General features: G+C 40.7%; 1 protein-coding gene across 24 annotated transcripts in view; it reads left to right on the top strand.

The window, feature by feature from the left end:
- The window catches only part of DST (dystonin), a 510,328-nt gene that overhangs the window by 473,500 nt on the left and 11,923 nt on the right, over positions 1-24,905 (top strand). For all 24 annotated transcript variants that reach the window (XM_059939019.1, XM_059939025.1, XM_059939006.1 and 21 more), the window contains 13 exons: positions 669-839; positions 1,680-1,835; positions 2,039-2,245; positions 5,631-5,750; positions 8,397-8,566; positions 9,874-10,033; positions 12,390-12,584; positions 13,095-13,223; positions 17,747-17,890; positions 18,553-18,741; positions 20,390-20,516; positions 22,485-22,648; positions 23,649-23,811. In XM_059939019.1, coding sequence (XP_059795002.1) covers positions 669-839; positions 1,680-1,835; positions 2,039-2,245; positions 5,631-5,750; positions 8,397-8,566; positions 9,874-10,033; positions 12,390-12,584; positions 13,095-13,223; positions 17,747-17,890; positions 18,553-18,741; positions 20,390-20,516; positions 22,485-22,648; positions 23,649-23,811 — 2,095 coding nt within the window. The remainder of the gene's footprint in view (positions 1-668; positions 840-1,679; positions 1,836-2,038; positions 2,246-5,630; positions 5,751-8,396; positions 8,567-9,873; positions 10,034-12,389; positions 12,585-13,094; positions 13,224-17,746; positions 17,891-18,552; positions 18,742-20,389; positions 20,517-22,484; positions 22,649-23,648; positions 23,812-24,905) is intronic.

The raw sequence follows: 24,905 nt of genomic DNA, 5'->3' as shown, positions 1-24,905 counted from the left end.
TAACTGGTGTTTCATTTATCTTAAATTCTAAATTTGTTTAAGCAGTATTTTTATATTCTCTATAGAAGATACACACTGCATTCTAGTTGAAAGCTTTACAAATGTTATAAGTGAGAAGAATATTCATAGGACCACAAATTTGGCTACTGTGATTCCAAAGTCTGCGTCATCAACTTAAATATCTTACTGTACTGGGTCTTGACCTTCCATCCACTGTATGTCTTCTGAGCATAGAATTAAATTATACCAAAAAACCAATATTACAGTCGTTGTATTGTGTTCCTAGGAGTGACTTAGAGAACCCATTTTACAGAGAAGGAAATCGAGGCTCAGGGAAGTTACGTTACTTGCCCAAGGTCACAGAGCTGATTGGTTACTGTACATTGAAACCTTTCTTGATAACATTTAACATTACTGCTTCACGTGTGGGGTGGATTGATAACAATAGCACCATTTCTAAGATTTCTTGGTAGGCAGAGTGTGGCTATAGGTTTAGGTGTTCTTTCAGTATAGTGGAAAGTTTGAACGTGTCAGGGTTATTCTGTGTGCTGGACGGAGTTGAGTATATAATAAGGGGCTTGGGATTGATGACACGGAAAAAGAGCTCTGAGATTTTGTTCTCTTAAAAATGATATAACTTGGGGGGGGGGGTGAATATCTCCATTTAGGAAATCTGTGCTGCCTTTGATGTTAAAGAAGAAACATATAAGAGTCTGATGCAGAAAGGCCAGCAGATGCTTGCAAGATGCCCCAAATCTGCAGAGACAAATATTGACCAAGACATAAATAACTTGAAAGAAAAATGGGAATCGGTGGAAACCAAACTCAATGAAAGGAAAGTATGTGCCTTGATGGATATCATAGCATGAATGTTTTCATTGTTTCATTTCATGGGTCTTACCTTAACTCCGAGTAGAATTGTCAGTGGAACATCTAATGATTCATGTTTAAATTTTCTTTGTATACGTTTGGACATTTCATGGGCTCAGCTGAAAATAGTATTCTGTCTTAACGCAGGAGAACATAGTTGAAGGAATCTATTCAGACATAGATAAAGGTATATCATAGATCAAGTGTTAACTAGGTATAGTTTAAATCTGTGAACCACTTGAATTCTGGGTGGTTAAGTAATTCTAATCACACTTATTAAGCAAAAGGCAGGCTGTATGTAAGGCAGGGGTGAGGAGGGAGGGAGACCAAGAAAATGAGATGATTGTATATATAATAAGCACTTACATAACAAAAATCCATGAGGGGGCATTAAAAATCTTACTATTTAATGCTATAAAAATGATAGGCTAGGAATACTAGATTATACGCCCTTGCTGACAGAGCATAATGTATATATATTTCATAGTATTTTGACCCCCAGAATGAATTGTATGCATGTCAAATTTTCTTTTTCTAGATTCTGTTTAGTAATTCTGTGGTTAATTGTCCCCAAACCACAATTTTAGTGTATATTAAAGTTGTTTTAGCTGCAGTGAGATGCTTCTCACTAAACTTGAAGGGGCTTGGTTAGCCAGTATTCAAAAACTGTTTGGGGGATACAGACTATGCATAAATAAAGTATGGATGGGAAGGAAATCTGCCAGAGAGTGGTTAAACTTGTTGGGGCGGGCAGGGGGGAGGCGGGAAACCTTGAATACCATGAAATACTAAATAATCTGTCTTTGCAGGTTAAACTGGAAGAGGCCCTCACCTTGGCAATGGAATTCCACAGTTCCCTCCAGGACTTCATCAACTGGCTCACCCAGGCGGAGCAGACCCTAAACGTGGCTTCCCGGCCAAGCCTTATCTTGGACACCGTCTTGTTTCAAATTGATGAACACAAGGTAAGCTGCATCCCGGATGGACAGCAGTCCCTTCTCAGACCTTTTTAGACATCAGGCTGTTTTAATAGCAAAAGCATAAATTTGGTAGTTTGAACACTTTCTTTTGTCCTTTGAAACCAGCTTATGATCCCGGAAGTATTTTCAAGATAGATCCGTTTTTCCTTTGTTTCTGATTGTACCCACCTCCCTTTTTTTTGGGAAAGGTCTTTGCCAATGAAGTAAATTCTCACCGGGAGCAGATCATAGAGCTGGACAAAACTGGAACCCACCTGAAGTATTTCAGTCAGAAACAAGATGTCGTTCTCATTAAGAATCTGCTTATCAGTGTACAGAGCCGCTGGGAGAAAGTGGTCCAGCGCTTAGTAGAAAGAGGAAGATCTTTGGACGATGCAAGGAAGAGGGCCAAGCAGGTAAACCTTTATAAAGATCCTCTGAACTTGGCAATGAATCAGGTCTATGTTATGTTATTAAATGCACGTTATGTTATTAAAGTGCTTTTATGGCAGGCTGTGTTTTGTGTAACAGTCATGGCATGAAGCCAAGGTGTTTATTTCCTAAAAAGGCCATGGCCTCAGTTTGGACGATGACATCACTTTCTGACCTGGCAGCAACTCCAGGCCCTGGGGACCAGCCTTGGAAGGACTGATCATATCTTGATATCACAGATGGGCCGTTATCATTGGGGCCCAAAAAAAGGGCTCCACAGTTTTGTTGTTGGGTTGGTTGGTTTTCCTTGTCCTTTCAACCTCCACTCTCATACTTAGAGTGAGGCATTCTGCTTTATTATATTGCTACTTGTGTTTAGTTCCAAAACCAGACTTTCTCACGTGTAGCCCCCAGACAGCTTTCTGAAGGCATACTCTGGGTCTGAGCTGGTTGTTTCTCTTCACTTCTCCAAATCCGTACACTTGTTGGCAGGGCTTCCTTTCTTTTCTAATATTTGGATACAGCTTCATCCCACCTTTAAATTAACTGTTTGAATCTTGGGGGTCTGCTTTTTTTTTTTTTTTTAAATAAATTTATTTATTTATTTAGGGCTGTGTTGGGTCTTCGTTTCTGTGCGAGGGCTTTCTCTAGTTGCGGCGAGCGGGGGCCACTCCTCATCGCGGTGCACGGGCCTCTCACTGTCGCAGCCTCTCTTGTTGCGGCCTCTCTTGTTGCGGAGCACGGGCTCCAGACGCGCAGGCTCAGTAGTTGTGGCTCACGGGCCTAGCTGCTCCGCAGCATGTGGGATCCTCCCAGACCAGGGCTCGAACCTGTGTCCCCTGCATTGGCAGGCAGATTCTCAACCACTGTGGGGGGCTGCTTTTTTTAACCTAGGGAATCTCACATGGAACTTTCCTTCCTTCCTTCCTTCATTCATCTGTTATTCATATTCTGTTCTAGACTAAACACAGAGAAGTGCAGTTATGCATCTCTGTACTCCAGGGAAGAGGAAGATGCACCCACCTTGCTTGGCATATATCTTTGATTTTTACTAGGAACTTTGTGTAATAATATTGAGGGTGAATTTTATAATGACTCTTTCTGCCCCATTCCATTACATTTGTCCGGCATTGCTGTTGGGCGCCGTCATTTGGGGAGCTAGGCTCGGCTGGGCGATGCAGACGATGACCTGGGAGTCCAGTGTTCCAGCATTTAAAGCTGTCCAGCATAAAATGTTTAAAGGCTGGAGAAATGACACATTGCGCTGTGATTGGATTACAGGCCACGTGTCCCTTTTTGAGGGGGAGGTATGGTATGTCCCATGTAATAAATGAGTCCTTAGAATAGAATCGGTCTCGAATGTTTTTTTAAGACAGTCCTCATGCCAAGCCTGACGTTTTCTCACCGTGTGTGCAGCCCTGTCGTCTGTAGTGGAGGCATTCTGAGTTATGAGCATCTGATTTACTCAAGTCTCATGGATGCCAGTAGCCAGTCAGCCACCCTCTTCCTCCTTTCTCTATCGAGTCAATGTTATTTTCTCAGTCTGTTGAATTTAATTGATAAGGATTCTCCACTGTTCTCGGTGCAAATGGATGGCATTTCTGCTATTTGTACGGCTTCTAAATAGTTTTGAGAGCAGGACCAGCCTCAGAACCTGTGCGTTTGTACCATTGTACTTACCATCCATTTGTTATAGGCTGTACTGTCTGTAGAAAGACAAGCTGACAGGGACTTCCCTGACGGTCCAGGGGTCAGGACTCCACGCTTCCACTGCAGGGGGCACGGGTTTGATCCCTGGTCGGGGAACTAAGATCCTGCATGCCAAAAAAAAAGACAAGCTGGCATCACTAGCTGTTTATTTATTTATTTGTTCTAATACCTCAGGTTTTGGCTCAGATCTTGGCTGTAGTTCTCTGACTTGGGCAATTTATGTGCCTATTCTGGCCTCCCTGTTTTCATGTCTAAGTTGATTAGATTTGTGGGAGGGACGTGTGGGGAGAGCAGGTCTCCAACAAGACGGTCTCCAGAGGGCCTTTGCAGCTTTGTGATTCTGTGCTCTCACTGTGCTTAGTATCAAATGTCTTTTTGTTATTTCACTATTAATGTTCTTTGATATAAAACAGACTTTATTTTGATTACTTAGGTTTTTGTCATGTATCTGTTCCCTTTAGTTCCTTGGAAGAAATAATTTATAAATAATTTCCCAGTTTGGTATCCAAAAATAGTACCTACTATTTCTTTATGATAAGCAGAAAAGAGACCACAGCTGAAATCAAGTATATATAGCACCAGAATAGTTCAAGGTTGTAGACGCGAAAGAGAATTCTGTTTTGTTAGAACTCGAGTATTGTGGGTGCTCTTAAGTATAAAACCAGTATGTGAGGCTCAGGCATTGATGTGAGGATTTGTATAGCAGCAAGAAAGATGTTGAACTGTCTTTGCATTAAATAGGAACGTAATGCCCTCTTTTTGTTAAAATGAATTTACAAACTTTATCCTTTCCCTTCTCCCTTTTTTGTACCTCTTTCTTAGCATAAGAACTAAACACCACCTTAGAAGTAAATCCAGATCTGTCAAGAGACAACAGTGGAAGCTTACATTATTATTTTTTTAATTTTATTGACGTATAGTTGATTTACAATGTTGTGTTTAATTTCTGCTATATAGCAAAGTGATTCAGTTATACATCTATCCTTTTTCATGTTTTTTTTTCCATTATGGTTTATCACAGGATATTGAATATAGGTCCCTGTGCTATACAGTAGGACCTTGTTGTTTATCCATCCTATATATACTAGTACTAGTTCGCATCTGTTAATCCCAAACTCCCACTCCATCCCTCCCCTACGCTCCCTCCCCCTTGGCAACCACAAGTCTGTTCTCTATGTCTGTGAGTCTGTTTCTGTTTTGTAGATAAGTTCATTTGTGTTGTATTTTAGATTCCAATCAGAACAACAGACAGAAAGCCAAATGAAAAAAAATGAAAAGCAATGTAAGAGACCTATGGGATAATATAAAGCATGCCAGTCTACGCTTACATTATTTATTAAACAAAAGAAAGGGTGGCACGTTCTGCCTGATGCTCCCTAACTGCTTCTAGGCTCACTTCTATTTTTGTTAAAGCTGACATGTTTGAATGAGTTACAACAAACTGACCATGGGGCATGACCACAAAAGCTGAGCGTCAACAAGACATTTTGTAATCTGCTGATGAAAATATTCTTTCTTGTTCTTCTTCAGGGAGAATTTTGAATGTATAATTGTTAACATTTCCGTTAATATCAATTTCTATTTAGAAATGTACTAGATTTCAAATCTAGTGAATACGCCTGAAAATTTTCTGGACAAAGATGTGAATTTCTTTTACAGTTCCATGAAGCTTGGAGTAAGCTTATGGAATGGCTGGAAGAGTCAGAGAAGTCTTTGGATTCTGAACTGGAAATTGCCAACGACCCAGACAAAATCAAAGCACAACTGGCACAGCATAAGGTGGGTCTGCAGTTAAGAAAAGCACATTGTGTCGTTGTATAACTCAGGGTCACTTTTAAATTCCTACCTGATTGTGTATTTATTCATCACTGGAGAAGAAGGCTGTCCAACGTGGACCTGTATTAAATTTAAAACCAATTGCCCTTTACATTGGTCAAGTGATCATTCCATTATGATTCCAGGGTTAATTGTTAAAAGAAAACACACAGAATTAAAACTGGAAGTCTTCCACAGTCTAAAGCACATAAAGGATTTCTAGAGGCCGAACATTGGCACTTCGGTTTATCACAACTGCCTTGTCTTGTAATTTCTTTAATAGACCAAATGCCATGCAGAACATAATTATGTACTAAAAGGAACGTAGATTTTGCCATATATATTCCTACATACAGTGCAGTGGGGAAAATTGGTTGCCACTTCCTAAATTGGTATTACTGTGTATGTGCGTGAAATTCCACCCCTCCCCTCAAAGACACATAGTCACTGGCTTCCTTGTGTAGACAAGAAGATATGGAAACACTGTGTTTTATGTTTTCTGCCTTTTATATTCCTACCTCATGCCATTCAAAGAAAATCCCTCCCCCCATCCTCCCCAACTCTCTTGAATTTGGGTCTTTCTATTATTCTGTTTGTAAAGTGATCATCGGCCCTCAGGGTGAGGATGTGGGTAAAAGGAGACCGTCCCTGCAAACCATTTTACAATCTTAGGCATCTACATATAAATCATTGGCTTGAAACATGATAGCTTTTAAAATGCTGGAAAAGATTGAGTGATATAAGTTTTGTCATCATCAGAAAATTCTAGCCCTCGTGTTCATCCAGGCTGGTTGCTTCCGTCCGTGGGCCTGACCAGCTGCAGGGGTCAGGATCCTAGGATGATGGGGGAACATGCTGAGGTCCTTTCTTTGGCTGGATGAGGGCTTACGAGTGGCTTGTCCTGATGGCCCCTCTGCCTGGGAGCTGCCTCGTCGCACTGGCAGCCCAGAGACGGTGATCAGCACCCTTTCCCCTCCCCTCCTTCTCAAAATAGAATGCCTTGTTTGAACTTGAGCATAGACGTTGTGTTACGCAGTCTGATGAAAGCATACTGCATATTTAAGGTAGAGAATCCTGGAAATAAGAATGTGTGAAGAACCCTATTAGATTTCTTTTTCCTAGTGAGACCTGTCGCCAGTCACCATTTCTCTGAGATAACAGGGTACGTTAAGCCAGTCTTAAAAGAAGTCTTTTCTGTTCATCGTTTGGATACATTTTGTCTTTAAAAAGTTTGACTCTATCCTGTATTCAGCTGTAACATTTGTGTAAGAAAATCTGTGTCAATACCATGATTCTGAAGCTAGCGTTCGAAAAACATGAAAAAAATAATAATTACAGAAAACAGACTACAGAAATTGTGATGTATTGTGATGGGATTTATTGCCAAAAAATTCCCAGATGTAGTTGCCTCCTATTATAAAAGATATAAATAGTGTGGTATTAGTGAAACACTTCAAGTGTGTAACATTTTTAAGGCAATACAATTTATTAGGTAATTGTAACCTTGAGGTTATTTGGGAAATTACATTTGCATAGCATTTTACTGCCTGGGGTGATTCTAATGTGCTACCAGGATTGAGAATCTCCATGTTTGTGTTTCCTTGATATTTTATGAGCTTTTAAGCTGCCCATGAAGTTGACCTTTTTTCTTCTCATCACTGAGATTATGTATTCAATAGCAGTTGTCTTACTCTTTCTATTAAATATTTACAAACACCCACAAAGTGCAAGATGATAATAAGGGTCCTACAGAGATAATACCCCTGCTCTATGAAAGCTTATAACTGAGTTATATAGAAAGATTAGAATTCATCCCTCCCCCACATGCATATATACACACACAAACATGAAGGGTTCACTAACACTGTAAAAGCTGAAAAATACAGGTGTCCTATTAGCCATGTAGCTGTTTGGTAGTGGAAAGTTATCTATAGACCTTTGGAGACTTGGGTAGGGCGTTGTGGTTGTGAAGAGGAGGGACGTGGCCTCCCCAGGTATGCCTAGAATGAGTGGGTCCAAACACAGAACCAGAGCTATGGTTCTTTTCCCTTTATCCTGGCTCACAGATAAAATACATGTAACATTACAGTGAGAATCCAAAATGTGTGACAGAAAATCTTTTTGACAATAAAAAACAACTGTGGTAAGTTTATACATTACTGGGTCATTCTGTGTCCAGACTGGACCCATACTTACTCATAGAGTATTAGCTACATTTTCCTCTCTGGGCTCGTGGGTCTCTCAATAGTTTATTAGCAATTCCACTTTACCATAACTATTTATACTGTTTGTAGTTTATGTCTACAAGAGATTCATGATTTGTTTTGCTTTGAAATTGTTTTGTTTGATAATAGTAGGTGCTCTTAATAATAATAGGTTCTTGGTAATAGTAGGTGCTTGGCTTCTGCAAAAAGTTAACCCTTCCATTTGAAAGTTTAAAGGTTCTTCTCTACCCTGGTGTGTTCCCTGTTGAGTACGCACTACACCTTGTGACTTGATGATGGCTAATGTCTCCATTTATTTAAGAGGGATGCCTCTTTCACTGTCTCTTACCTATTTGTGTATCAGTCCCAAGTAGAAATGCATGCTGTTCTCTTGTTGGATGTACAGGAGTTTCAGAAATCCCTCGGAGCCAAGCATTCTGTCTACGACACCACCAACAGGACTGGGCGTTCTCTGAAGGAGAAGACCTCCCTGGCTGACGACAACCTGAAGCTGGACGACATGCTGAGTGAGCTCAGAGACAAGTGGGACACGATCTGTGGGAAGTCGGTGGAGAGGTGAGATGCTCCTGACAGCCACTCACTCACCTTGCTGGACCCCTGGCAGCTGTCCCGGTCCTGGCGCTCTGCAGGCAGGGTTTGGAACCTTGAATACACACCTCCTTTGCCTGGAGAATGTCTGCTCATCCTCGATGCCCCGCGCACACAGTGCCTCCCCCGAGAGGCTTTGCTGTCCAGTATTATTTACGTTTAAGTGCTCAGTTCATTCAAAAGCGACATCCTTCTCCAAGCCTCCCGCATCTCACATGCAACTACAGCGCCTGCCTTTGGACTGGTCCCCAGGTCTGCCATGGTCCTCCTCAGTCCCATTTCCACATCACCAGCAGGCCTGTCTTCTTAAAGTATAAGTGGGATGTTGTCATCCCCCCACCCCCTCCCAACCCCGCTTCATACCCTTTAGGGACTAACTCTTGGTTGTGGATTAGGATACAGTCCCCGTCACTGTGGCGAGCAGGGTCCTACCAGCCTGACCCCACCCACCCCTTCCCAGTCTCCCTCCTCCTCATTACACTTCAACCATGAAGACCCAAAAATTTTAAAAAATTTTAAAGTAGCTAAGAAAGTTAAAATAGTAGTTGAAGAGTTCACATATCTTATACATGTTTCCAAATTTTTCATCGATCCTTGGTCTCGTTACTTCTGTCAGTATCCAGATTGAATAGAATATCATATTCCATTCTAGGGAACTTCATAGTAAGTTTTTCAGTGTTAGTTTTTCAAAATCATTAAAATCTTCTCTCAAAAGGTTACATACTTTTTACAATGTCCTATAAATGATTTCACGACAATTTATATGGCATTCTTGAAAAGACAGAAAGTCACAGTGATGAACAGATCCATGAGTGGCAGGTGTCAGTCTGGAGGCAGACTGTGCCAGGAAGAGCCAGCCTGAGGGAGATATGGGGTTGCTAGACTGTTCTGGATCTTGACTGTGGTGATGTTACACGAACATATACATGTTTTAAAATCCATAGACCTGTACACCCCAAAGGTCAAACTTACTGCATGATACTTTAAAACACAATTTAATTGAAAAGGCATATTTTTATGAAGAAACTAAAGGGCCCGTGAGGTGATGGTGAGGGAATTTTCCTGGAACAGGTGCCATGGATTTAAGCAATGAAAAGAAAATTGGAGAGAAGTTTGTTATTTTCTAAGGAAAGCAGAGAAACAGAAGTGAGTCCCAATATACTGCTTTTCCTCTTGAGGTCTGCTTAGGCTTCGTGGATGTTTTTTAGATGTTTGGATATAGAGGACAGCTTTTTTGTTGCTCAGATTGATTTTTTCCATTTTTTTTCCCCTAGGCAAAACAAATTGGAGGAAGCCCTCTTATTTTCTGGGCAATTCACAGACGCCCTGCAGGCCCTCATTGACTGGCTGTACAGGGTTGAGCCCCAGCTGGCTGAGGACCAGCCTGTCCATGGAGACATCGATCTAGTGATGAATCTGATCGATAATCACAAGGTATTGTTATCTGGGACATTTTATTTTATCTTGCTTGATTATTCTGAATGTAGAGGGAACTGTAACCACTTAATTTAGCTTTATAAAAATCTACAAAGTATCTATCATACTACATAATAGTCTTTAATATTGAAATATATGACATTTGAGGAGAACAAGGAAGCCAACTTTAAAAGTGATGCAGGAAAATTACTTCAGTATCAGTGAAATACTTTGGTTTTAAATTTCCCTATCCGAAACCTTGCTAGAACTTGAAAAGTGATTTCATTGTCTGGCACTTTAAAACGTGTTTCAAGAATGTTTTAGTATCTTTTGTTATTCATTTAAGTAATTATGTGATATAATTTAAAATCGTTCATTCGGTGACCTGGAACTAGGTCATTGCTGAAGTGCTAGATGTGTGACATGATCTGTGGGGGTCATGATCAGCTGCTTCTCTTTTTTTCAAAAACGGTTTTAACCTTGCCCCTTGACCTGTAGCAGTTTATGAGACAACAGCGTATGCCATTAGGGATTCGGTTATTACTTCAAGAAAATTGGTTTCCTTGCCGTCTGTCAAACTGTTGTACAAATCAAAGGTGGTATTTGAGATGTCCCGCAGATGCTGAGTGTAAGGTCCTAAATTATGATCAAATAGTGTTACAACTTAAAGAACCTTGAAAACAGTATGAGGCCCGGTACTAATGTAGGATGGTTGGCTTTATATATACAGTTTTCTTACAGCACTACACTTGAATTCATGTCATATTCCTCTCTATACCTTTTCAGTTCAGAAAACTTATTTCATTTTAAAATGTTCTCTTTATACCTCCCTGGTTACGCTATTTTGATCTTACCTGTTCTTTTTAAAATAATTGGTCCTTTTGCATATTTATTTCCCCTTTTCTCATTGCATTATCTCATTATACCCATAGAAGAGAGTTTGTTATGTTTGAACATTAACAGAAAATAAGAGAATAGATGAAGAACATTGATCTGGCCTACAAACATTTTAAAAACTTTAAATTATGTTGCTTTGCCTATATTGAAACAAATGTTTTGTGCATGATTAATACAAACTTTTCCATCCCCTGGCACTCCTTCAATGACTGACTGATGAATAATGTAATGTTACTTTGTACATAAATGCCATTTTTAGAAGCTCACTGTCTAAATATTTACTCCCCTAGGCACTTGGCAGGTTTTTTATATACTAAAGGTCAACAAGAATGAATTAATCATTCAGCATTTGTAATACAATTGGAAGCCCCAATAAGAAGTTTAAGTATACAAAGTACATTGGAAAGCCTACTCAGAACCGTGGGACTAGTCCTGTCACAAAAGGGAGAGTTAGACGCTGTACCTTGTATCTGTGTGTTTGTGCATGTGTGTTTGTTTGTGTGTGTGTGTGTGTGTTTATCTCTCTGCGGGCACACCTCATTTAACACTATCAGAGTGAAATCAGCAAAGAACCCATCACACTGTTTCTGGATTATTTTCGACAGTCTCACTTTTATGAATGATCCGAGTATCAGGATAGAAACTCATGGATAGAGTCAAAAGGATAAAATGTGCTTGGTAATATTCATTTGTGGTGATTTCTTAGAAAAATAAGCTGATTTTAGTTTATATATGAAGTTGGTTATTTGAAAGATCTGGTTGCAGACAGACTCTTGGGTCAGAAATGGATTTAGTCCAGGACCAAAAAGAAGCCACTTTAACCCTTGGCACATCAGAGTTCATCAAAATTGGGCGGGAGAGAAAAATAAAAAGCTTTTCCTCCAAGGTGACAGATTAAGGAGTCAAGCGTCTAAAATTTGACGTTACGGGTTAGTGCCCAGGATGCTGTGAAAGCTACAACAAAGGATTGTTAGAGGGAAAAAAAGAGGATGTGCCAGCCCTGCTGTTGTCTCCAAGGGCTGCTTAGTTACCGGTCAGTCTCTTCGGTGTGTTTGCTGATGGAGAGCAGTGTGGTGGCCAGCACACACAGGGCGCACACAGTAACGATTCCAGAGGGATTGGGACACCCTCACAGGGTATCATAGAAAAGAGGTTGATGCATTTTTGCATGGGATAGAAATAAAGAAGGGTGACCACCATTATTTAAATCCAACATGTCATTTAAAAAATAACATTCGCTCAGGAAAACATTACAAGATTGAGGAGCAAATTGATACAAGCCTAGACTTGACGGTGCCCTCACAGGAGCGGTGTGTCTTGTCTTGTTTTCTGCAGATTCTGCGGAAAACGTGGGTCATTAAACTGTAGGTCTTGGAGAGCCATACATGATGTTATGTGCACATACATATTTCATATAGTATGTCTTAGCTGTTTGGGCTTTGTAATTTAAAATTAATTTTTAAAAATTTGGTCTTAGGTCTTCCAGAAGGAGCTGGGGAAGAGGACCAGCAGCGTGCAGGCCCTGAAGCGCTCGGCCCGGGAGCTCATAGAGGGCAGCCAGGATGACTCCTCCTGGGTCAGGGTCCAGATGCAGGAGCTGAGCACACGCTGGGAGACGGTGTGTGCACTCTCCATATCCAAGCAGACCCGCCTAGAAGCAGCTCTGCGCCAGGTAAAGCCCTGCGGTTACAGCTGCTGGGTGTGCTGACAGAGGTCCTGCACCCCCAACAGGAACTGCTGTCCTGAAGGACCACAGGGCCCCCGTGTCTCAGCCAGGATAGTCATGGGGAGGAAGTTCTTAGGGCATCACTGCCTGGGTCCCCTCCCCGCCCAGCTCCTCCCCAAAGAACTTAAATGACTCAACAGAGGGAGGCTTTCTAATCTTCCCATAAAAGTGCTGTTTGAGTCTTTTTTTCAGCTAGAATGTATAATGGGCTGCCATTCATCTCACATCAGATTGTTAAAATGGTGAATTATCCTTCATATAGGCCTTTTTGACGGATTAGATGTTTTCTTACATTTGTAAAATGCAGCACCATGTATCTTTATCTTTTTAATGGGAATAATGGATATAATGAATCAGTTTAAATTTAAGACTTTTTTTTTTTCCATTGAGAGGAAGACTCGACTCTACTAACAAGCATGTTTGGGAATCTTTTTTGGGGCGCATGTGAACCGTTAGGCAGAGGAATTTCACTCGGTGGTCCATGCCCTCCTGGAGTGGCTGGCGGAAGCGGAGCAGACCCTTCGTTTCCATGGCGTTCTCCCAGACGATGAAGATGCTCTTCGGACTCTCATTGATCAGCATAAAGTGAGTTACATAAATGCTCAGTAAAAATAAGTGAGAAAGCCAAACAAAGTAGAGAAAATGGACTCATGATTGCAAATACCAACTGCATGCATATCTTCCTTCCTGAGAAGTAGTGAAAGATCTGGTATGTTTGAGAATTTATCTGTATCCTCCTTCCTTACATAGGTATGTCCCCATGCAACTACGCACATGTATGTGTGGCTTTTTTTTTTTTTTTTAATGTCTCCTTTATAGAAGGTGGTTATTTTAAAACTAGTCACTCTGAAGGAACCCTCCTAAACTGTTGGTGGGAATGTAAGTTGGTGCAGCCACTGTAGAGAACAGTGTGGAGGTTACTCAGAGAACTAAAAATAGAGCTGCCATATGATCCAGCAATCCCACTCCTGAGCATATATCCAGACAAAACTATAATATACTTCAATTAAAAAAATAAAATAAAACTAGTCATTCTGTTTTCCTATCTCCAGGAAGCACATTTTTCTAGGGAACTCTTTGGCTCCTGAGCAAAACTGGTCAATTTTGTTGCACTTAGATGTGCATTTCAAAGATGAAACTTCCTTACTGAGCAGTATGACATTTATAAAATTATAACCATTAGAATTGTCAATTAATAATTTTTATCTTTGTAAGCAAGACAAGCAAGTAGTTTAATAACTGGTCTTCAAATTTTATTTTTAAACCTCTGCCAATTCTGTTTTTAATCAAGAGCTGCTTTAAATTCTTTTGAGAAGTAACCCATTTATAAATTATAAATAAAAAATGGATTATGTAAGTAGATATACTATTAAATAATTAACCAAGTAAAAAGCTGCCCATTGAATTTTCAGGTCAAAATTGTTCCTGTGACAATGCATAGGACTAGCAAAACCCTTAAGAGAGTGGTCCAGAGAGTTCTTAACAGATAATTTTTTTAACCTTTGACTCTAAAAGTCAGAAGTTAGCAATGCTAATACTCAGTGTAGTATTTTTTCCGCCTGGGGTGTAGTGTTCTGAAAATTAAGTATCTTGAGGGTTTTTTTCTATTCTTTTTTTTGAAGTATAGTTGATTTACAATGTTGTGTTAATTTCTGCCTCACAGCAAAGTGATTCTGTTATACATATATATACATTGTTTTTTTTAATATTCTTTTCCATTATGGTTTATCATAGGATATTGAATATAGTTCTCTGTGCAATACAGTAGGACCTTGTTGTTTATCCATTTTATATATAAAAGCTTACATCTGCTAACCCCAAACTCCCACTCCATCCCTCACCCAATGCACTCCCCCTTGGCAACCACAAGTCTGTTCTCTATGTCCGTGAGTCTGTTTCTGTTTTGTAGATCACTTATATCACATATAAGTGATATCATGTGGTATTTGTCTTTCTCTTTCTGACTTACTTCACTTAGTGTGATAATCTCTAGTTGTATCATGTTGCTGCACGTGGCATTATTTCATACTTTTTATGGCTGAGTAGTATTCCATTGTATGTAGGTACCACCTCTTCTTTATCCATTCATCTGTCGATGGACATTTAGGTTGTTTCCATGTCTTGGCTATTGTGAACAGTCCTGCTATGAACACAGGGGTATATGTATCTTTTTGAATTATAGTTTTGTCTGGATACATGCCCAGGAGTGGGATTGCTGGATCATATGGGTAGCTCTATTTTTAGTTTTCTGAGGAACCTCCACGCTATTCTCCATAGTGGCTGCACCAACTTACATTCCCACCAACAGTGTAGGAGGGTTCCCTTCTCTCTACACCCTTTCCAGCATTTGTAGACTTTTTAATGATGGCCACTCTAACCGGTGTGAGGTGGTATCTCGTAGTTTTGATCTGCATTTCTCTCATAATTAGTGATGTTGAGCATCTTTTCATGTGCCTCTTGACTTCAGTGTATTTAGTATTGATGTCAGCATTTCCTATAAACTGTAAAGGATCTTTTTAGTACCACTGAATAACCTGGTGTTTCAAGGTCAAGTTGGAAATACATAATTAATTCCAATGTAGCATGGATGACATCATCTATGGTGACTTCTTATGTTAATTACGACGCTCTCTCAATGATGGGCTGCTTACGGTGTAGCAATGAAATATTGCCTTGTTGTTAATAAAAGGGATGCGAGCTTCTATAACATTATCTGGAGGAACGAAATGCTGCATACACTTTTTCAAGTTGAAGCTGGCCTGTAAGAGCAGGAAAATTACATCACATTTACTGTACATTTTTGACTCAGTTAAATATTTTGAAAATCTAGTTTATGTTACCATAGGCTGACCATCAGCTGCTTTGGGTTCCACTGACATACTAGGGTTTGGGTGTCAAGAGTGTCCCCTGAAGCCCAGGGTGCATATATGCCCTGTAGAACCGAGGCTACCTGTGGTATCACCACCCTCACAGCAGGGCCAGGAAACCCCCAGAAACATCAGGAGGCAGGCATCCCGGGAAGGGGTAGTGGTTTCAAGAACAGATCATCTTTAAACATTTTTAATTAGCATACAATTGCATGCAATTTTATAAAGTGCTTCTCTGTAATAATATCTTGCAGTAATATTGTTCGTTCTGTTTCGTTTATTTTGCTTCCCTTCACACATTCTCACCAATAGAAGAAAAACAGAATATTTAATTTCTTAGACTAGAGCCCTCTCAGTATAACCCAACTTCTAAAATTGGCAGATTTTCCCTTGTGAGCACAAACCACTGAGGCAGCACTCAGACGGGCCTGGAGGAGCCTGGGGTGCTGTCGGGAGTTGGTATCCAGTCCACAGTGTTTCCGGTGGGAGCTGGGCTCCCAGTGTGGGAGTGATTAAAAGTACATGATTGGATCAGCTCTCCTCTGGAAAAGCACAGCTGTTCTTAACCTTCTGGTTTTCTCTTCCTAGTAAAGTTTGTTTTCTTTCACGTAAAAGGGGTCTCTTCTGGGGAAAATTAAAATATTTTTAAAGTAGGTCATGATATTTAAAAAGTAGGTCATGAAAGTCTGTGAGTCTGTTTCTGTTTTGTAAATGAGTTCATTTGCTTATGGTTACCAAAGTGGAAAGGTGGGGAGAGGGATAAGTTAGGAGTTTGGGAGTAACATATACATAGTACTATATATAATAGAGGTAACCAACAGGGACCTACTGTAGTATATAGGACAGGGAACTCTACTCAGTGTTCTGTAATAACCTATATGGGAAAAGAGCCTAATCTGAAAAAGAATGGATATATGTATATGTATAACTGAATCACTTTGCTGTACACCTGAAACTAACGCAACATTGTAAATCAACTATACTCCAATATGAAATAAAAATTAAATTAAAATAAATAAATAAATAAAAATAAAAAGTAGGTCATGTTAGCAGAGTAATTGAACCTGGACTCCCCAACAGTAAAAATGTGGAAATAAAGGTTAAAAAGCATTTATTCACTCACAAAGGTACAAAATTGAATAAGACACAGTCTTTTGATCTTGTGGACCTTAACAATCTAGTAGCTGTGCATATAAAGGAAATATTTTATTAGAGTGAAATGCCAGGGTAGGAGACGTATGGCAGCTGCTTCAGAGGTTAGAAACAAAAGGTCACTAGATGTGAACACCTATACTTTCTGACCCCCTGGTTACATGGCGTGGGTAACACAAGTGCCATCCATCCCCTGGCACCCTTGTCAGGTGTGGAAAGAATCCTTCTTGGTGTGGGGTCCAGGTAGATTGGAGGGGTCAGTGGATGTTTGAAATTCAGTGCAGGGTTTGGGAAGCATGTGCCCCAAATGCCCCACATTTGGGGGGGCAAAAGTCCTCATTTTTTAGCCCCGCTTTCAGAGTTCTGTGATCCATGAATCTGTGGGTACAGTTCTGATGGTAGAAAGTAAAGTATGTGAGACATTTATAAAAAGGTTGATTTGACAGCCTTCCAAAGCCTGTTGAGGTGTATTCATCCTTCCAGGGCTGAGAGTGGCTCCTTTTACTGGCCTTCAGGGGACATTTTTCCCAGAGGCTGGCCGCTGTCAGGCCCACTTGCTCCAGACTCACCCGACTCCTTCCCCACTGGATGCTGGGCCTTTTCTCCCACAACCCAGGCCTTTTCTAGTTCCCTGCCAGTCTGCTGTCTTCCTTGGCACTTTCTGGATACACATTCCTATCATTCCTGACACGGTTAATGCTACTTTAAATACTAACCTCCTTGTCTTATTTGCTAGAACATTTTTTTTTTTTTTGCAATCCACATTGTTTCTATCGCTGGCTTAGTATCTGTCCCAGTTCTTGCCTCTACGAATATAATTATAATATATCCAAATTCAGGAGAGTGTCTTTTTTGTTTAATGTATTTTGTAAAGCATGAGGTAGTATCCTGTACTTGGATCTTGAGATAGTGTGAGAAGGTACTTTATCCGATTACTGTCCCTTCTCCTCCCTTAATTCCTCACTTGGTGGATGATTTCCAGCTGTGCATAAACCGATGTAAGTTCTTGCTTATTGGTTTAACTCTGACAGTCCAGTGAACGTTGCTGGCGTTTTAGTTTCAGCCCGTGCGTCTTTGTTTATGCTGTAGGAATTCATGAAGAGACTGGAAGAAAAGCGCGCTGCCCTCAACAAAGCCACCAGCATGGGAGACACCATCCTGGCCATCTGCCACCCAGACTCCATCACCACCATCAAGCACTGGATAACCATCATCCGGGCCAGATTCGAGGAGGTCCGTGCATCTCAGTCGATCTTTAGAGCAGCAGGAGCTTTGAGAGTCAGGGGAGGGGGCGTGGAAACTCGGGCAATTAATGACGCATTTATGGCTGTGGGAACATAAGGGCTTATGTTCTTCACAAGACCATTCTTCTGTGTGTTACCTGTCTCTGCCACCCACTTTTCTTTAAAAAGTTACAGGCATTCTGCAGCTATGTCCCTGAAACTATTTGGTTCACTGTAGGACTTTCTGTCCACTTCCAGATCACGTCTGTTGAATAGGTTTTTCAGAGCCGTCTATGCCTGTGGAATGAATTGCGCACACGAGTGAATTCATTCTGTATTTAAGATCTTAGCTATTTTTATTTCCACTCTGTGCTACACGGAGTGAGCATATGTGATTCTTCAGGGAATGCATGTTTGAACTTCAATTAGCAGGCAAAGGGAAGCCTGGGTGATTGACGTACATCTAAACTTCTGAGGGTGACAACCATCACAAAGGGCTCCTGGGTCCTCCACAAGCTGGGTCTTGGTACCACTGATGGGATCTAGAAAGACCAGAAGAGTTGTGGGTCTAGCCTGGGATGATCCTAATTTACATTTAAATGTGGTGCATGTTACATCAGTTACATTATTCACTGAGATGGAAGAAATTCAGAGCAGTTGTTTCTCCATCAGGTACTGGCCTGGGCGAAGCAGCACCAGCAGAGACTAGCCAGTGCCCTGGCAGGACTCATCGCCAAGCAGGAGTTGCTGGAAGCCCTGCTGGCCTGGTTGCAGTGGGCTGAAACCACACTGAGCGACAGGGATAAAGAGGTCATCCCGCAGGAGATTGAAGAGGTGAAAGCCCTCATTGCAGAACACCAGGTAAATAGATGTCATCCTAACCTGCCTTCTCAGACACTGTCTTTGCTTCACACTGTACTTCTCAGAAGACTGCTCTGTGCTTCTTACCTTCACTTCCTCAGACACTCCTCAACTCCTCCACCAGGTTTCTGACTCCACTGCTGCCCTGGAGCTTCTCTCTTGAGAGTCACTTAGTTTTGCTGGTGTCTCCTGCCCTGTGTGACCTTCCCATGCTCCTCCCTTTCGGCCCCATCCATGGAGCTGTGCTCGCATCTCAGATGGGCTCCCCCCGACCGCTTCCTGCTCCCTGGAGGGCAGCTTTCCCTGCATTTTATCCTCTGTTCCACTCCTCCCGTCCCACGTCCTCTCGGCGACCTCAGCCTCCCTGTTCACTGGTCCACGATTGCATCTTCTACTGTCTGCTGCTCAGTGTCTCCCTAGAAGCCCGTCAGTCCTCCACACACATCATATCTCAATGGGAACACATCGTCTCGCTCAAAAAATCACATCTTCTGTACGTCCCACCTGTTTCAGATTCTGAAATGATGGGCGTCACACTGATCTGTTTGCTTGTTCATTTCTTTAATATGTGTTTATGAAGATCATGAAGTGTCAGCTTACTTGGCTAACAGTTAATACTGCTATTGTATTTTTTTTTAACGTCTTTATTGGAGTGTAATTGCTTTACAGTGGTGTGTTTCTGCTGTACAACAAAGTGAATCAGCTATACGTACACATATATCCCCACATCTCCTCCCTCTTGCGTCTCCCTCCCACCCTCCCTATCCCACCCCTCTAGGTGGACACAAAGCACCGAGCTGATCTCCCTGTGCTGTGCGGCTGCTTCCCACTATTGCTATCGTATTTTAATAAAAGTATAAGATATCGATGCCTGTGATGGCCCTGAAGTGTCTCTGTTATCCAAGGTATTAAAGTGATCAGTGTTCTCCAGTGTGACAGACATTCCAGAAATGTGTTTCTTCACTTCTCACTTTTTTCTGCCTTCTCCTTTTCCCATCACTTTTCACCAGTCTCTGCCTTTACCACAGATTCCAGATACAGGGACACCTGGTCAACCATGATAATAAGTCCAAGGAGATGAGATAAATGGCAACATAGTCAAACCCTTTAAATGTAAACTTGAACCTGAATGACTTTGACCCTCCTTGGTAGAGCAGATTTATTGATAGGGATATTTTAAATGTATCCACATTTATGTGGATGCTTTATGTCACTGTATATCAAAGCCATCTTAAGTATTTCAGATATGTAGGTGAGATGTGTCACAGGAAAGCCCGAGAGACACCCCAGCTAACTCGTTCCTTTGTAGATAAATGCTCACTTTAAGATTCTTCAGGGAGAGCTTGGAAGCTTGGTCCTGGCTGGTACACAGACAGGTTGTGTTCCTCATACAGCTGCTCCCCTTGTGGTCTTCAAATAAAACAAATTGCTTTTGTAACACTGTAGTTACTTATCACCTATTAACATTTTGTAGTCTGTACATGCTGTATTATGATGGTTAGATTTTTTTTTACCCTAGATAAAACATATTTTATTCTTTTTTCGGAAATCATAGTATGGCCCTTTTATCTTTTCGTTTTTAGTTCATTTCTAAAGATGGTTTTCTCTGATATACTTGTATTTAGTTGACATCATTTCTTTCTTTCAGACCTTCATGGAGGAAATGACCAGAAAACAACCTGATGTGGACAAAGTCACCAAGACCTACAAGAGGAGAGTGGCGGACCCCTCCTTACAGTCCCACATTCCGGTCTTGGATAAGGGGCGAGCAGGAAGTAAGCAGTGGCTAATTTCTTTAACATGAGGATGGTTAAGCAAGGAAGTTAGTTTTCTTTTATTTTGAGTTATGGTTTGACATTTTGGAGCCATAGGTGATTCTATACGAGCTCTCAATCATAAAAGGTTTTCTTTCTTTTTTTTTTTAATTAATTAATTTATTTTTGGCTGTGTTGGGTCTTTGTTGCTGTGTGCGGGCTTTCTCTAGTTGCAGCGAGCGGGGGCTACTCTTCATTGTGGCATGCGGGCTTCTCATTGCGGTGGCCTCTCTTGTTGCGGAGCACGGGCTCTAGGTGTGTGGGCTTCAGCAGTTGTGGCATAAGGGCTCAGTAGTCATGGCGCATGGGCTTAGTTGTTCCACGGCGTGTGGGATCTTCCTGGACCAGGGCTTGAACCCGTGTCCCCTGCGTTGGCAGGCGGATTCTTAACCACTGTGCCACCAGGGAAGTCCCATAAAAGGTTTTCTTAAAAGAATATGTGGGCTGAGTATTATAGCAACTTGTTTAAAAATAAAGGAAAGGATAAATCCAGGTCTCTATATGTAACTTTATTTGCTCAAAGTGTATCTTTCAGATTAGCCAGAAGAAATCAGGAATAACTTTCAACAAGAACAGAAGTCATCACCCCCTTTGAATTGACTCATTCTGCTTCTGTTATATAAATAACCTTAAAGTGGAATGGAACAGGAATGACCATGACCTGGATAAAGTTCATGACCTAACTGTTCACTAGTGACCAGCAATCTGATAGATTTTCCTCATGTTCATTTGACTTGAGGCTCTATTTACTGACTTCTCAGGCTGTCTTGACCCAGCAAAGTGACATTAAATGCAATAATAGCTAGCTCAGATAAGATTTAGAAGCAGCACAATTTATACCAGGCAGTTTGTGTATTTCTGAATGATGCCTTACTAAAGAAAAGTGGTTTTGGATCTGTCATAGTCGTGTCTTGCACAAGGAGGCAGGGTAACAAAGTTGTTAGGAACTCTGGACACAGACTGCCTGGCCGTCCCCACCCCTCAGCATCTGGGAAACGCAACCTTGGACACGTTAACTTAAACCCACTCTGAGCCTCAATTTCCTCATCTGTGGAAGGAGAGAATTATAACCTCATTAGACTATGGTGAGGACTTAATGAGCTCGTGTATGAAGTGCTTAGCATACTTCCTGGAATATTGTTAAATGCTCAAGAAATATTAGCTATTGATATTTTTATGTAGCTCCATGGGAGTTAGGAATTCTGGGCAAATCTCAGCTTGGATGCTAACTTCCTATGAAAGCTTAGGCCAGTGATTTATTTTTCTAGGTCACATTGAACGATTTAGTTAGATGAGGAAACTGCAGTGAGATAATTGCTCTGTGAAGTTATAGAAACTTGTGAATAATAGAAAGAGGGAGGAAACTTTAGGAAGGCAGTAAATTAGGATATGAGGCGATGCCCAGGAAACACACAATCTCCGTGGAAAATGGACCTGGAAGAAGGCTGGGACCGTAATCACACACTTCCGGACTTGATTGGGAATTTGTCGGGTATCTTGGTCTGACTCTGGCTAGCCGCGCAGTGCCTCCTGCCCTCCTCTCAGCTGGGTTTGCCCAAACTGATTCACATACACCGCAGTGCCCTGGCATTAGCAAAGAGGAGGATCACAGGATGCTTCTTTGTCATTGAAGTGGCACGGATTTTAGGCTGGAAAACGTTTGAAGCATAAATGTATTGAGAGAACTTTCCAGTATTTCAGGGCTCCTGTCAAGAATATTTCTCTGCTCTCTCTGAACGGTGTGCGACCCTTGTTAAGTAAAACACATTTGACCCTGATATCGTGCGTCACCTAAATTAGGGTGTTTCTACACGTCATAGCTAGTAATGACGTTGATTCAGTCTGAACAAGGAACAGTAAAGGTCAAGCCTTAACGTATTTCAAAACCCCGGAGACTTTGCCATCCTAACTCAAGTTATGTTGGAACAGGAAAACGCTTCCCAGCGTCAGGCTTCTATCCCTCTGGATCACAGACACAAATCGAAACCAAGAATCCCAGGGTCAACTTACTGGTGAGCAAGTGGCAGCAAGTCTGGCTGCTCGCCTTGGAAAGAAGGAGGAAGCTTAATGACGCCCTGGACAGACTGGAGGAGGTGAGAAAACTCATACATTGGGTACCATATTGTCATCTGCCCTCATTCACCAGAACGCATTGCCAAGATCTTGATTTTTTTCAACGTTTCTGATAATAGATAAGAAAACTCTTGATGTCTGAGTGCTTATTTTACTTCTAAAATTAAAGCCACAGGTATGAATGTTTTTATGGGGGAAAACCCCCTGATATATGGGCCTTGGATTTAGGGAATCAAAGTCAAAAACAGGTATGTTGTAACATAATCAGGAGCTGACTCCTTCGGAAAAGATCTGGCTTGACGTATGTTTGCTGACAGCATCATCTGGCAACTGTAATTATTTATAATGCAGATCATTTAATCATATATACTCTGTGATCTGAGGTGTAGGGTGTCAGATTCTAGAATTGGTAAATTTTTAGAAGGTGAGGAGTTAGGAGTGGCTGGTGGCAGAGACGTGAGGGGTGAGATAGGTAAAATCGGTCTTGTTCAGCTGGGCCTGCTCCCTGGGGCACAGAGCTCCTGTCACGTTGGGCCACAGCACCTTTGTGAGTTCGGCATTATCAGAAATTTTCAGTGTGACTTTTTGAGGAGTTTTGTTTCCTCTATTTGTAAAGAAAAAACAGTGACAGTAACAGAATAAACTTTAGAGAAAAAATGTTCAAGTCCCCTTTGCAAGATGGTACCTTTCCTGGAGGGAATGATCTGTGTGTTATCTAGAGGATCATTAAAAACGTTATTCATATTGTATAAGATAATAATTTTTATTATCTAGAGGATCATTAAAAATAACATTATTCATATTGTATAAGATAATTCTGGTTATCTAGAGGATCATTAAAGACATCATTCATATTGTATAAGATATAATTTTGGTTATCTAGTGGATCATTAAAAACATTATTCATATTATATAATTTTTGTTATCTAGAGGATCATTTGAAATAATGGTATTCATATTGTGTAAGATATAATTTGAGCACAGCAGTAACTCAGGCAAAATGCCTTTTGCCCTCTTCAGCTAAGGGAATTTGCCAACTTTGATTTCGATGTCTGGCGCAAAAAGTACATGCGGTGGATGAATCACAAGAAATCTCGAGTGATGGACTTCTTCAGGAGGATCGATAAAGATCAGGATGGGAAAATAACCCGACAAGAATTTATTGATGGGATTCTTTCCTCAAGTAAGTCCCAAGAGAGGTGGCCATAACAGATGTAATTTTTAAAGAAAATAAGCACAGTTTAAAATTGTGGAGCCAGTCAACCTTTGTTACTAATAAAGCATCACCTTTAAACTTGGCTGTGAGGTCATTTCCCTCAAAAAAAAAAAAAAAAAAAAAGCTGTCCTTAGTTAAAATTTATGGCTTTGAAGTCAGGCACACTTACTAATTGTGTCCCCACAGATAAACTCCTTTTCTCCACTGGAGCTGTGTCCCTATTTAGTGTAATCAGGTTAATAATACTTAATTCTTAGATTGTGTTGCCTGGCATAAAATAGGAAATCAATAAATGAAAGTCAGTTTCTCTCTTTTTCATTTTAGTTCACATTCTGATCTAATATTGTCATTAGTAGGAAATTAGAAGGCTATAAAAATTCTTAAGGTATGTGCCCCCTTCTTGTTTGATAGGTTATTTTGATCACATGTATGTGATTTCTCTGGCAGATGTTACTAGAAGCACTCTTAAAGTAAATTTCATGTAAATTATTCCTTAAGTAAAGTGGTACTTAAACCATATGAAATTTGCTGATATTAAACAGTTTTTAGCCTAGAAAAACAGCCATTTCGTAAGATTCATCCTAATAGTAGCTAAAGGTAAATTTAGGCCACATATGCAGTGGTTGTGCTTGTGTGATGTAAATCAGGTTTTTTTTTTTTTTTTAAGGATTGTAATATACTTGATCACCCTGATCATTTAACTGGCCACACTACAATTAAAATGTGCGATCGAGAATGTCTTACGGCAGAATTAACAAGTTAATGCTACTCACTTTTTCTTTAAGATGTAAATCTTTTTGTAAAATTTTATTGTAAGTAGCAGCTCTTACCAACTTTCATTGCGACCAGAGTATGACATATACTGAGAATATCTTAATTATCACTCATACGTGGAATCTAAACCAAAAGTGAAACTCACAGAGATAGTAGAAAAATAATTGCCAGGGACTGGGAAGTGGAGGAAATAGGGAGAGACTGGTACAAGGGTACAGATTTTCAGCAATAAAATGAATAAGGTCTGAGTATCCAGTGTACAACATGGTGACTGTGGTTGATAACAC

This window comes from Balaenoptera ricei, chromosome 11 (genome assembly GCF_028023285.1).
Source record: "Balaenoptera ricei isolate mBalRic1 chromosome 11, mBalRic1.hap2, whole genome shotgun sequence".
NCBI lineage: Eukaryota > Metazoa > Chordata > Mammalia > Artiodactyla > Balaenopteridae > Balaenoptera > Balaenoptera ricei.
Note: the sequence above shows the minus strand (reverse complement) of the source record. Positions and strands in the feature narration are given on the sequence as shown.